Source organism: Spermophilus citellus (genome assembly GCF_964194105.1).
Source record: "Spermophilus citellus genome assembly, chromosome: 16".
In the NCBI taxonomy this organism is placed as follows: Eukaryota; Metazoa; Chordata; class Mammalia; order Rodentia; family Sciuridae; genus Spermophilus; species Spermophilus citellus.
The window spans coordinates 26,684,477-26,699,260 of record NC_138196.1 but is presented as its reverse complement, the minus strand read 5'-3'; the positions used below and the strand labels follow the sequence as shown (position 1 = coordinate 26,699,260).

Below are 14,784 nucleotides of genomic sequence, written 5' to 3'. Positions count from 1 at the left end.
GAGCGCGCTACCGCTTGAGCCACATCCCCAGCCCAGACCATAGTCTTTTTTAAAACTATTTTTTTAGTTGTTGATAGACCTTTATTTTATTTATTTATATGCGGTGCTGAGAATTGAACCCAGTGCCTCACACATGCAGGCAAGTGCACTACCACTGAGCCACAACCCCAACCCCTAGACCATAGTCTTTATTTATTTATTTATTTTAGTTGTGGATTAACACAATACCTTTATTTTGTTTATTTTTTTTTTTTTTAATGTGGTGCTGAGGTCGAACCCAGTGCCTCACACGTTAGGCAAGCGCTCTACCACTTAGCCACAACCCCAACCCCCCAGACCATAGTCTTGACACTTAGCTTTTCCGCTTTCATATTTGAACAGTATTTTTTCTATCTTCTTGCACTGAAACTCTGTTTTCTTTTGGTACTTTTGGACCTTTAAACCTTTCAACTCTCAGAAATGTTAACTGAAACATCTCATCATTATCCATTCTATTGATTGCATAAGTTTTTATTGTTCACCCTAGAGAGGCAAACAATGTCCTTAGTGTCATTGAGTTTTTAAAGGGAAAATTTTATAGTGAGGATCCATGTTACCCTGTATCAATTTGTTTTTTAAATTGCCCCAATTTAAATTTATGCAGTTTTTATGTTAACAAAGCAATAAAAATAATAATGTCTGGCTTAGGGATTTTAAAACTTATTTGTTTTTGTTTTCTAAATAAGCATATACCTAAACTTTCACTTTTTAATAAATCTGATTTTATAGGGTAAGAAGCCACTATGTGAGGTAAGAAATGGCAATTACAGGTAAATAAGACTCTTCATTTATTTATTCAACAAGTACTTATTGTTTTTGTCCCATAGTCAGGTATTATTCAAGGAAATTGTTTACTTTTTCATCTAGTATCACGTGAAAATGATAATGAATAGTAAAATTACATATTCTAATGTCTTTGTATAACATGGACTTGGAACAGCTTAAATCTTTGGTATATTTGGAAAAAATTACAAAAAAATATATTGGAGAATAATTATCTGACTTTTGATTACAATTTTAATTTTGCAAATGCATATTTGGCATCACTTGTGGATAAATTCTGTTCAGGATATTCCTATTCTCAAAACTAACAGAATTTCTCACTTACTTAGGATTATCAAGTATTATAATAAGATTACACTAATTCATTGGATATTTGCCTTTCAAGGTAACCTCTTTAAAACTGATAAACACATGTCCCCTCACATTTGAAGTGATAAGGTAATCATTATAAATTAGGTCCCAATCACTGAAATTCAAAATGGTTTTGAAATGTGAAATCCCATATACATATGATTATGTACCAAGAAGTATAAGTTAATATTTTCTTTTATTCCCACCTAGAAGTTTTAGGCAAATTAGTTTCCTTTCTACACTAGTGGTGTCCTACTGCTCCACAAGTAATCCTTGATATAAATGCCTGTAGAGTATAGGTCCTGGATTTCACTCCAGGGTATGCTTCTGTCTGTGAGATACTTTGAAGGGAGAAGTTTGAAATGAAAAAACAAAACGCCAACCATCCTCTGACGCTTCTGCAAAAATATTGTGTTTAGTTGTAATATTTTATAACATTTTTATTAAGATATAATTTACATAGAGTGAAATGCTCCAATGTTAATATACCATTCAATCAGTTTTGACAAACATGGAGACACAGAACACCTCTGTCATCCCAGAAAGTTCCCAAGTAGTAACACCTAACTTCCCAGTCAACATCAATAGACCCCAAACCATCCCAGCTTCCAAAAGCAACCATCAACAGACCCCAAACCATCCCAGCTTCCAAAAGCAACCACGAATCTGATTTTTATCACCACAGCTTAGGTCCTGCCTATTCTAGAATTTCACATAAATTAACATGTATTTTTTTCGTATTTTGTTTGTTTCATTATGCCTAGTGGGTTTGAGACCATCCATATTGTTGAGTTCATCAGTCAACCGTTTCTTTTTATTGCTGATGAAACTTGCTTAAAACAGTCAAGAAACAAGCAGATCTTCATGAAGTGTCTGAAGTGACACATAACTACTGCTAAAATCATGGCAGCAAATTAATAATAACCATTCAAGGGGTAGAAATGCACTCTAATATTAAGTGATAATACACCTACAGTCAAACAACTCTCCCATCTTAGTGTTATATGAATAAGACACACTCTTTTGGGAGATTCTAAATTATGCTACTAAAAACAGAGACGTGGGGGGGGGGTACACTTTAGCAATTGAGATGGCTATAGAATTCTTATGTCCTCCTATTTTGACTTCAGAAAGTAAATGTGAAAAATAATCCCAGGTGAGGAGCTAATTCTTTTAGTATCTCTGTTATTAAAACATGCTGGAAAGAATGCATTCAATGTTTATCAATATGGTGATACCTTAATACCAGTTTCAAAATGACATAATGTGGACCTGATAAGTTCAGTTTTATTGTTAGAAACTCACTTTAATCTAAAGTTCCTGGTAAAGCTTATATAAATGGAAGAAGAGTAGATAACAAAAAGAGCAACATCCAGGTTGCATTTTTGTTTTGCTGAAAGTCCTAATTATACATAGCTAAGTTTTGCTATTTTATGCAAAGATTCATTGAGGTCCAGGGGAGCAGGAATACATTTAAGCAAAGAGTATACTGTGATTCTTGGGAGCCATAATACTATAAAATGAGTTCTAATAGAGGTAAAGGGTGAATTTTTGCCCTCTATTGTCATTTTCAAGAGAATTCTATTCTTAACAAGGAGATGGCTGAATTTGACATAACTAAATAAAGGAGAGGATTGAACTATATTTGGCTAGTCTACCCACATCCTTAACCATCTCCACTTTCAAGATTCTACAGGAACACAAAAGCATCTCAGAACACTGTCACAGACTGATAGCATAAACATAGCCATTTTCTTGCTTTTATGGGTATTGGTTTCAATTTCACGTAATCCATGAGTAAGAGAAAAGACAGCCATATAGTGCTACAGTGCTTACATTAGTTTTATGGGAAAAGTACCCAAATGAAATAAGAAATGCAGCCAGAGTATTGAGTGGATATTAATAAAGTTTCCAATTATTTTAATTCTCTGAAACTCTTATTCATTGTTTTCCCATTTCTTTCATTTCCTGCCTGTCTCCATGCACCTACTTTCCTTCTGCCCTCTCATACTATTTTTTCCTCCTTCTGGTTTCTAAATCGTTTTACAATGCTTGTATTTAATTCTGATATCATTCAAAAAAAAAAATAACATGAAGCACTTCTTTTTAATATGACCTACTTTAATGTAGAATTTGCCCTATCTTTTTTTAATATCCATGACAGTAGGGTATATATTGACTTATTATACATACATGGAGTTAACCCATTACAATTCTTGTGGTTGAACATGATGTAGAATTACACTGGTTGTGTATTCATATATGAACATAGGAAAGTTATGTCCGATTCATTCTACTGTCTTTCCTATTCCCATCCCCTCTCCTTTCCCTTCATTTCCCTTTGTCTAATCTAATGAACTTCTATAAACTTCTGTACTTCCTCTCCCTACCTTTGTTATGGGTTAGCAACCACATATCAGAACATTTGGGCTTTGATTTTTTGGGACTAGCTTATTTCACTTAGCATGATCATCTCCAGTTCCATCCATTTCCTGACAAATGCCATAATTTTATTCTTCTTTATGGCTGAGTAATACCCCACTGTGTATATATGCCACAGTTTATTTATCCATTCATCTGTTGAAGGGCACCTCAGTTGGTTCCATAGCTTGGCTAATGTGAATTGAGCTGCTATAAATATTGATGTGGCTGCGTCACTGTAGTATGCTAATTTTAAGTCCTTTGGGTATAAACTGAGGAGTGAGATAACTAGATCAAATGGTGGTTCCATTCCAAGTTTTCTGAGGAATCTGGATACTGATTTCCAGGGTGGGTGCACCAATTTTCAGTCCCACCAGCAATGTATGACTGAATCTTTTCCCCCACATCCTTGCCAACATTTATTGTGACTTGGTATTCTTGATAATTGCCATTCTGACTGGAGCAAAAAGGAATCTCAGTGTAATTTTAATATGCATTTCTCTAACCACCAGAGATGTTGAACATTTTTTTCATATATTTTTGACCATTCATATTTCTTCTGTGAAGTGTCTGTTAATTTCCTTTGCCCATTTATTGACTGGGTTATTTGGGGGGTTTTGGTATTAAGTTTTTTGCATCTTTGTATATCCTAGAGACTAATGCGGTATCTGAGGTGCAGGTGGTAAAGATTTTCCCCCATTCTGTAATCTCACTGTTCATGTTCTTTGTTGTTTCCTTTGCTGTGAATAAGCTTTTTAGATTTATGTGTAATTACACTGGTTGTGTATTCATATTCATACCATCCCACTTATTGATTCTTGATTTTATTTCTTGCTCTTAAGGAAGTCAGTTCCTAAGCCGACATGGTGGAGAGTTGGGTCTACTTTTTCTTCTTGTAGGTGCAGTGTCTGTGATCTAATGCCAAGATCCTTGATCCACATTGAGTTAAGTTTTGTGTGGGGTGAGATATAGGGATTCAATTTCAAACTACTACATATGGATTTCCAGCACCACTTGTTGAAGAGGCTATCTTTTCTCCAATGTATGTTTATGGCACCTTTGTCTAGTATGAGATAACTATACTTATATGGTTATGTCTCTGTATCTTCTATTCAGTTCCATTGGTCTTCAATTCTATTTTTGACAATACCATGCCATTTTTGTTACTATAGTTCTGTAGTACAATTTAAAGTCTGGTATTGTGACATTACTTTTCTCACTTATTGTTTTGGCTATTCTGGGCCTCTTATTTTTTTTCAAATGAATTTTGTGACTGTTCTTTCTATTTCTATGAAGAACATCATTGGGATTTTAATGGGAATTGCATTGAATCTGTATAGTGCTTTTGGTAGTATTACCATTTGGACAACTTTAATTCTGCCTATCAAGAACATGAGAGGTCTTTCCATTTTCTTAGGTCTTCTTCAATTTCTTTCTTTAGTGTTCTGTAGTTTTTATTGTTGAGGTCTTTTATTATTTTGTTAGATTGATTCCCAAGTTTTTTTACTTTGTTTTTGTTTTTGAGGTATTGTGAATGGGATAGTTTTCTGATTTCTCTTTCAGCTGATTTGTCATTGATTGCTGTATGAGTGTTAATTTTATATCCTGCTACTTTGCTGAATTCATTTATGAGTTCAAGAAGCTTTTGGTGGAGTTTTGGGGGTTGCTAAATATAGAATCATATCGTAGGCAAATAGGGATAGTTTGAGCTCTTCTTTTCCTAATCATATCCCTTTAATTTCTTTCTTTTGTTTAATTGCTCTGGCTAAGGTTTCAAGAACAATATTGAATAGGATTGGTGAAAGAGGGCACCCTGTCTTTTTCCAGTTTTCAGAAGGAATGCTTTCACTTTTTTTCTATTTAGAATGGACTTAGCATATATAGCTTTTACAATGTTGAGGTATGTTCCTACTACCCTAGTTTTTCTAGTGTTTTGAACATGAATGAATGCAAAATTTTGTCAAATTATTTTTCTATTGAGATACTTATGTCTTACTTCTTATAAAAGGCAGTTACATTTGAATTACCATGAAAACCTCATTAGGACAATTTAACTCATGAGGAGAACCAATAGTGCTGACACACTAAGCTTCAAGGATATATGCTCCCAACTCTAAAGACTGATACCTTATTTTCAGTAGTATATGTAAGTTGAACTCTCTAAACAGTCCATCATCTTAATTGTAGTAATTAATTTTAAGTAAGTGCCAATAATGTTTCTTACCAGATGAAAAAATGAGGATATGGCTCTTATTCCCATTTGAATATGAGAAATGATATCAGCTTAATGTAAGAAAGGCAAAGAGATCTTAGAGTTAAAGAATTATAGACCTCATTTCTCAGTGAGGGCACTCTGCTTGAAAGGAAGTCCTAGCTTATCAGAAGTTAAAGTTTATTGTAAATCACCTGTCTTCCTCCCATCTACTTATTGTTCTAGCTAATAAAAAATAAGTTTTTAGGAGGTAAGAGAAGTAGCTCAGTGGTGGAGTATGTGCTTAGCATGTTTAAGGTCCCTGGTTCAATCCCCAACACCAAAAAAAAAATGGTTTTTACTTTCTAGTTTCTGACTTACATTTTCATTGCTTCTCAATCAAAATGTTGTAATTAGAAGTGTTTTTATTTACATATATAGATCCACATTTAATATCAAATCTATATATTTTTTCACTGATAATTTAAAACCATAACCAATCTTTACAAGAAATAATTTCACATTTCACTCACTGAAATGGGAATTGAGACTATGAATTGTACATTATTAGTGAAACCAACATATTCTCAAGGCAACAAGTTTATATAAAGTAGTGGGAGTAGGAACAAACTCCCAGATACTAATTTTGCAGACATATAAATTATTATAAATGTCCACACTGTAGCAATGCAATTTTAATACATTTATTCAATATTTTATAAACTATTCACCAAAAAAGGAATTAAAAAAGAAAATATTTGATACTTAGCAGTTGCTCTAGAGTTTCAAAACATAAAACTTTGGGGGTTTTAACTATTATTTTTTCTTAAGAAAGATTTTTGAGCACTGAACAACAAAATAAAGAATTTTAAAACTAGAAAAGTCTTGTCATCATCCAACCTTTTCAGCATTCACCCAGTTCAATAAAATCACTATCTTCTCAAGGGTCTTAGCTTTCCTGCTCTGATTGCCAAAAAATTGAAGAACCACTAGTCCTCCGATCCCCATTGCTGTACCTGTGTGACCATCCTTTCATCTCTTTCTGGTATGCTCCATACTCATGCTAATGATTGTAGCTGTGAAGATTATTTCCTTGATTTATTATGTTTGGATTAGCTTACAAAAGAACCATCTACCATACACACAGCACAACTTTTAACTCAAATGCCTGGTAAAAGTATAGATGAATAATTCAAAGTTTTAGGAGTAATTGTGTCCTTGGTAGGCTGTGTCATAAAGACTCAAGAATGAGTAATACTAACCCTATTATTTAAGACCGTAATGCTACCTACCCTACTTTAGTGGAGAAGCAAAAGGAGGCCTGCACAGGTTTCCTCAAGGAGTCAGAGAAGGGCAATATTTATTGTGCATACCACGTGAGCTAAGCAGTAGACCAAGATATTACAGCAGATGATGAGATCCAGTATTTGGCCTCAAAGAGCATATATTGTGCTCAGCATTGAGCAATGCCAGGTAATTGCCTACAGAAGAGAAACTACATGAGACTTCTACAAGTTTCCCGCAGCTTCATCACTGCACAGGCAAGTTATTAACTTTGCCTTCCTCATCAGTGTACTGTGAGAAATAACTACTGTAGTATTGTGAGGCATTTTGTAACTGAGAGTGCTATAAAAAGAGATGAATATTAGAAAAAAAACAAGATTAAATAATATAGTAGGAACGGTTCTCATATATATGTCCAATCTTTCATGTCACCACTACAGCAGCTTTTGCAAAGTCAAGAAAATATCTGGGTATATTAGCAAGAAAGATTATAGAGTCTTACATTATTTGGGTGTTATATGTGCTAAATACAGTTGGAATATCTCATATAGTGTGAAGTTCCCACATGTCAGCAACTTCTTTTGCAAATCTGGGGCTAGGGATGTGGCTTGGTGGTACAGCACTTGTGTAGAAAGGGTGAGGCCCTGGGTTCAATCCCCAGCACCACATATACACACGCTCTAGAATCTTCTGCATTTCAATGTTTATTTGCAGTATTTATGTAACAAATTTTAAATACTAAAACTATCAAAGCCTATTATTTACCAACAAGGTATTATGTTTTTATAACTCAGAAACTGAGAAGATTCTATAGGTGAATATTTATTCTGTGATTAAATCTGTCATTATATTGGGTTTGTGGAAATTGTTATCAGTGATTTATCATGGTAACTGATTTTATTTACATTTTTTTTAATTTGTTAGTTGTAGTTGGACATAATACCTTTATTTGATTTATTTATTTGTATGTGCTGCTGAGGATCGAACCCAGAGCCTCACACTTGCTAGGTGAGCGTTCTACTACTGAGCCACAACCCCAGCCCTGATTTTACTTACATTTTTAAAGTTTGTTAATTTTCTCAGAAGACTGGGATATTAGACAAAAGACAGGTTTATATAATTCGTTTTTGTTTTTCAGATGCTTTCCATCACCACCACCACTGGGGATTAAACCCAGGGACACTATACTACTGATAGTACACCCCCAGCCCTTTTATTTCTTATTTTGAGACATGATATCTCTAAATTGTCCAGGCTGGCCTCAAACTTGCAATCTTCCTGTCTCAGGCTCCCAAGCAGCTGGATTATAGGTGTGGCCCATGCAACCTGGCTCAAATTCTTCTTTTGAAAAAAAATTTTTTTTTTTAATTGTAGTGCTGGAGATCCAACTCAGGGCCTTGCAGATGTCAGGCCAGCACTCTACCACTGAGCTATATCCCCAGGCCAGGGATGTAGCTTTTATATAGTCATTCTTATACATTCTCAAAATGGAGGAAAAGGACAGGAATCTTTTTTGGTAGACATTAATGTTCTGTGACTATGATTTACTCCCAATTTTAAAAAATTAGTATTTTTATATTTTTACTAGCCTTTTCTTTCTTTTCTTTTTTTTTTTTTAGTGGGGGAGGGGATGAGATGGGGTGGGAGGGTTGTTCTGAGGATTGAGACCAGGAGCCTTGTTCCTCTAAGCTAGATCTCCAGACCTTTTTATTTTTATTTATCTTGAGATAGGGTCCCACTAAATTGCCCACGATGGGTTTCAAGTATGTGATCCTCTTGACCAGATCTTTCTGTCTCAGTCTCCCCAGTAGCTAGAAATTGACAGGCATGCACCACCATATCCAACACCAGCATTTTCACTCTAATTGAAAGGAGCAATATACCACAGTGTTTAGTTTGTATTATAACAGAACCCAAATAACCTGCCATTGAGAATCATGACCCTACATTCTCTCTTTCTCCTGAACAATATAAAATTTTGACCTTGGTTTATAATGAGACAACACCCTGGTTTAATTTCATTACATTCAGAAAAAACAAAAATATTCAAAATTTAAATTTATGTGCATGCCATTTATTTATAAAAATATATATTCATACAATTAGTACATGATAAGGAAATCTCCATTTTTAATTCTCTTTTCCTGATTGACCAAATTCAGTCATACACAGAACTTTCATACAGTGACTTACTATTTTATTCGTTCTGTATATTTGTGCTTTGGTCTTTTTATATTTATATATGTGTGCTTTTGTCCTTGTTATTTTATCTCTGTACACTTCTGCTTAGTGCTTCTATTTAGAATAAAGAGACAGAAGCATGAAAATCAATAACCCACCCATCAGACATTTTTGCTGTATTTCAGAGGAATGACCAGTTAAGGCTAGAAACCTCAGTATTTACTACTGTTTTCAAAACTTGGGTTTCTAGATAATATTATTGCTTCAGTGATTGAAGAGAGTAAGTATAATATGTAGTCAAATAGATAAAAAACAGGATAACTAAACCAATTTGTTTTCTGTTAAACATATGACTTCTGTGTGTTGCCTGGCACAGTATTATTAAAATTTGCCTAAACAAGCTCTCATGATGTTTTCAAGTTTCATGGAATGGTTTGTCTATACTTGGACTTGAGTCTTCATAATGACAAAGGCTCTTAACAGTTACTTTTCTTTAACACACAAACTATATCGTTTTTAGAAACTTATAATTCATCTTCCTAGTTATATTTCTGCTAAGTTTGTGAAATTGTACTATACTAGTATGGAAAGGGTAAAACTGTATATGTATTTAGATTTTGAAAAGTAGAATCATGTGCATTTTAGATAAATATATGGTAACGTGGCACTTTGGTAAAGGAATGTGCAATTATAAAGGTTTATGCCACTTTAATTTTTTAAACCCTGGAATTACTCTCACTAGGCTTTAGATTCAAAGCCAAACCCAATTCTAAGACTAGCATTTCCCCTACTGGTAATTCCTGTTTTTCTAATAATATGGAACATTAACTTAAACCATTCTTTTCAATGAGTTTTCACTTACCTTCTCCATCCTGACTGCAAAACCTTTAACTTAAGGAACATTTTTAATTAACCCAGTGGCAATCAGAAAAGCATTTTAGGTATCCTGGCCATTTAATCTTGTACCTCATTTCAGTAATCTTTTCAAAATAGCTAAATTCCCAAAAATGAATATTCAAATATTTTAATTGAGTTTTAATGGTTAAGAGCTACTAAGCAGTTGATATGTATGTTGTCATAATTTTTCCTAAAATCTGGACCTGTCTAAATAACTGAGTATACAGATGTGCTTAAAACATATATATCCCCAAAGAGAAATAATTAAATATATAATAAATAGAATTCCATATGCTTATTGATATCATATAGATACACTCTTATTAGGATACCAGTATTTTACTATGATATACCCATGGATAGTAGAAGCAAAAAGAATATAAATGCTCGATATTAACTGTTGGCATCAATACAGGTTATGCACAGTCTGTTGCAATAAAAGGTATTCATTATGCCTGTATCTGAAGAATTCCCTGTTAGTTTTCTCTAGCCTTTTTCATTTAGGTTGCACAATCATTTTAAATGTAAATAAAACAGAATATATGAATAAATGAACAAAATAATGGCCCCATTTTCCATATGATTAAATATTCTATTGAATTTTTTGAGGGACATTGGCTGCTGTAGATTATGACGTAAACCTGATTGTTCACAAGCAACATGAGAGTCTTATGTAAAAGTCCCAGCATTTAGATATTATACATATTTTCCTTTCTCCACAAAATGGATTCAGAATTGATAATTTAAATTTATAATTTTAAGCTGCTAGTTATTAAAGATTACTATATGGATTGAAAGATTAAATAATATAAGAGCTACAAGCCTTAAAATATTTTAGTGAAAAATTAATTACCTGGAAAAGAAGGCACTTTATTACCTTGAACTAGCTATTTGTCTGTATAGAATATGTCTAAAATCTCTTAAAATATTCTTTATCCTTTTATAAATTTATCCTATTTATATGTTTTTCTAAAGCCACTTAGAGTATAATGTAATAAATCAAACTATTTTAATTTAACAGAACAATATGTTACATAATATAGCCAATGAGCAATACAGAAATAAAACTCAAGAGTAACAAAAGTATATGTGATAATAGCAAAACTGTCTAAGTTAGTCTACAATCATTTGAAGTTAAAATATTGTAAAATTTGAAGACTTTATCATTGAACAATTTTTGGACAGTTTTTATTTTTAAATTTCTTTTTTTAATTTTTACTACCTTGATTGAAATGTTGATCAAATATAAGGGCAATCAAAATTATTCGGCTAGCCTATCACAGCTCAGTTTTATTTTAGCTGAATTTTTTAATGTAAATCACTTTCGTTTCTTCTTTGCTCAAGTCAATCATATCTGGTAAATTATCAAATTTAAATCATTCACATAAATATACTGCTATGTGCAGTGTTTCTTCTTCAGGAAATGGGTAGATTTATAGAATGGATGTAGTTCAGCAAGAAAAGCAAGATATTTTTTCAAAAGGGTTCTACCTTCTCAAGTTAAACTTAACATCTTCCTGACATTTATTAAGATAGGCTAACTTTTCATTCGGAATGTTTTTCAACAGAATATTTCAAAGTGAACAAACTTTGCTTTCTTTTTTGTTTGAGAACAGAATATTTTAAAAAAATAAAACATTTTTCTATAAGGTTACTTATCTTTAAGTCTTTCTTTGTGTAGCCATTTTTCTATCTCTAGTTTGAAATGTTTTTTACTAAATGTAAATGCAGTTCCTTAGATGGAGTCATCATTACATGGTATAGAAAGAAGTCAAGTTTATCAGGTCTGTCCTTATCAAGGAGAGACTAAAGACAAATTCCATGTCAGTTGTTTGGTTTGTTTGTTTTCTTTTTAAAATAAAATATATTAACCCAAAGGTGTGTTAATGTCAAGGCATGAACAATCTTAAATGTAGATCAATTGAGTATTTTGTGATGCTGAATAACAGACTTTTCTCAAATATCTGTGATGCTAAATATTTTCCTTAGAAAGTTTTGTTTAATGTTAGATTGTTGTTCTGAAAGATGTTGGTCCTAGTGGGATTTTTTAAAATTTGGAAAACAAATAACCGCATGTATTACAAGTATAGATATGGTGAATTGTAAACTTACCGTATAGTACTGATTCTATTTTCAAAAATGTTTCACTGTTAAATATAGACAACATAAAATTGCTGCTGTACTGTAATTGAGTACTTTTTCCTAAATGACCCTGTTATCACTATTCCAGAATTAGAAGTTGGGCAGATACATGATTGATTCATGTGTCTGCATAGATGCTTCAAGGTATATTCTTCTCTTGGTGAGTAAAAATATATTTTCCTTGGCATCAATGCATTGAGATCTGAATATACCTGTATCTATTCTTACTGCACATTTCTTATACAGTATCTTCTCATATGCCAAAATTGACCTAGGCACAACTAAAATTAAGGGTTTGTTACATGCTTTCTAACAGAAAGGTTTTCAATAATATAATGGGTTTATACTGTAAAAATAGTGGAACTCCCTTTAAAATTTCCTATTTGCTAAATTTAAATTAATATTTTTTCTTTAGCTCACAAATTACCCTAAATCCAGAGAGAATATCAACCCTTTTCACTGTTGTCAAACCAAGCATAAGGAACAGCCCAATGATACTACAAAAACAGTTGAGGAATAAGGAATAAAATCTGTAATGTTACAGTCCAGAATAAAGACATTTGGTGAAAGATATGAACCGAAGTTCATCATGAATCCAAGGCTTCTATACTTGGCATTCCTCCACGGAAAGGAAGACAAGTATCAACACCATTGGCATCATTTTCAAACTGATCTTATGTGGAAAACCTTCCACCACAGTGGAGTACTTCTTGACTCTTTACAGATTCTTGGTTTCTTGTTTAATTCATCCAGCCTTTCCATTTTCAAACCACCATTTGTCAGCATTGAGGTACAAGACACGTAGATTTGAAAATACTTTCTCAAGAGATCATGTAACTATACAACTCTGAATTTAAAAATTGAGGGGGGAGGGATCATTCAACCCAATGCCTCTTACAAGAAACATTTTTTTAAAATCTGTAACTGCTGTAGTGTTAACAGGGTACAAAGTGTTTTTTGTCTTGTATTGTACTTAAAAGGTTCTCATTGATTGTGATCGTATTGTACTGTATAAAAAGAAATCATAAATTGCCTTGTATTGTTTATAATAGACCATACCATGTAATACTTTGGTTTCCATGTTCCAAGTTTTTCAGTGATGCATGTTAACAGTTAGGTCCTAAAATTCTGTGGTGCTAATTCTTCCATATCCAATGGTGCTTTAGTGGATGCTAACTGCACACATGCTGAACAAAGCTTGAAGTTTAAAACTTTCCTCCCTTCCTCTGTTTATATGAAGTAAAATAAAATAACTTGAATTTGTCTCAAAGTATCAATGACAATCTAATAAACTGGTTTATATGTGTAATTATTCTGGATTCTTATTTTTCAGAAATAATTTGAGTTCTACTGGGCCCTAAATGTTGATCTTACCATGGGTTTATTCTGTTATTTCATTTGTGCCCTCAAATCTGTTGTATCTTTAGGAATTTAAATCCAGTTTCTCTGGCTCCTAAAATCATGTTTAGGTAGGACTTATAAAAACTAGTCCTACAAGATATGGAATTAAGTAAATTGAGAATGTGACAAAAGAGTGTCTATTTATTGCTTTATTAATAATTTGTCATCTGGTTGAACTGGAAGATAACATTTGCATGAAAGCAAGTATGCTTTCAAAACCTTTATTTCAACTCAGATGACACTGAAAAGGTCATTCACATAGGTTCATATTTAAAGTAAAAGTTTGGAGGCTGAGGAGTAGCTCAGTAGTAGAGTTATCTCCCTAGAATGCAGGATGCCCTGGTTTGATTCCCAGCACAGCAAAAAAAAAAATAAGATACAATTTTAAAATAAAGTAAGTTTCATCCCTCGTGTATGAAAATAAGGACAAAAAATAAATTTGGAATGTTCCAGAACAAACTGGCATCATGAGTCAGTGTAATAGATAGTCATGGCAATGGTTTTTTGAGATTCTAAACTTCAGCATCTATATTAAGAATCACACTGTAGGGCACATGAAACTATGAACAACTTCATGAGGGCAAAGAGCAGTTTCTCCCAAGCCAGAGATAAATTCAGTATTAAGGCAGTATGCAAATTTGCATTCCGACCTTGATATCTTGACTAACCCGAAGGCAACATTAAAATTTTAAAAGAAAAGAAAAAATGGAAACAAATGTATTAAAGCTCCTCAAGCAACAATCATTGACCTTAAAAAGATGATCAAACTTTTCAGTCTAACCCACTGGGTCTGATAACTGAAAGGACATTGCCACACTACTATGGCTCTTTGTTGTAACAAGATTTTAAGGCACATAAATTTTGCCTCAAAATGTTATTAAATCATGTCTGACTTCTAACATCAGAAAATGAAGATTAGCGAATAAAGCCTATGAATAGTAGGCTTGCTTCTCTGCCCCCATCTTGAACAAATGCAATATTTACTAAACCATAGCTTCTCCCAGAGGTATTTCTACAGTGTATTTTGGTAACTACATTTACAGCATTACATTTTATGAAAACTGGTGAATAATAAATGTAAGACAAAATAATTC

At 33.0% G+C, this 14,784-nt stretch overlaps 1 protein-coding gene across 1 annotated transcript in view; it reads left to right on the top strand.

Moving 5' to 3' along the window:
* The window catches only part of PURG (purine rich element binding protein G), a 37,782-nt gene extending 24,249 nt beyond the window's left edge, over positions 1-13,533 (top strand). The window contains exon 3 of the mRNA XM_081269448.1: positions 12,705-13,533. Within this exon, the coding sequence (XP_081125574.1) occupies positions 12,705-12,809 (105 nt within the window). The 3' untranslated portion in view covers positions 12,810-13,533. The remainder of the gene's footprint in view (positions 1-12,704) is intronic.
* The last annotated feature ends 1,251 nt before the right edge of the window (positions 13,534-14,784 follow it).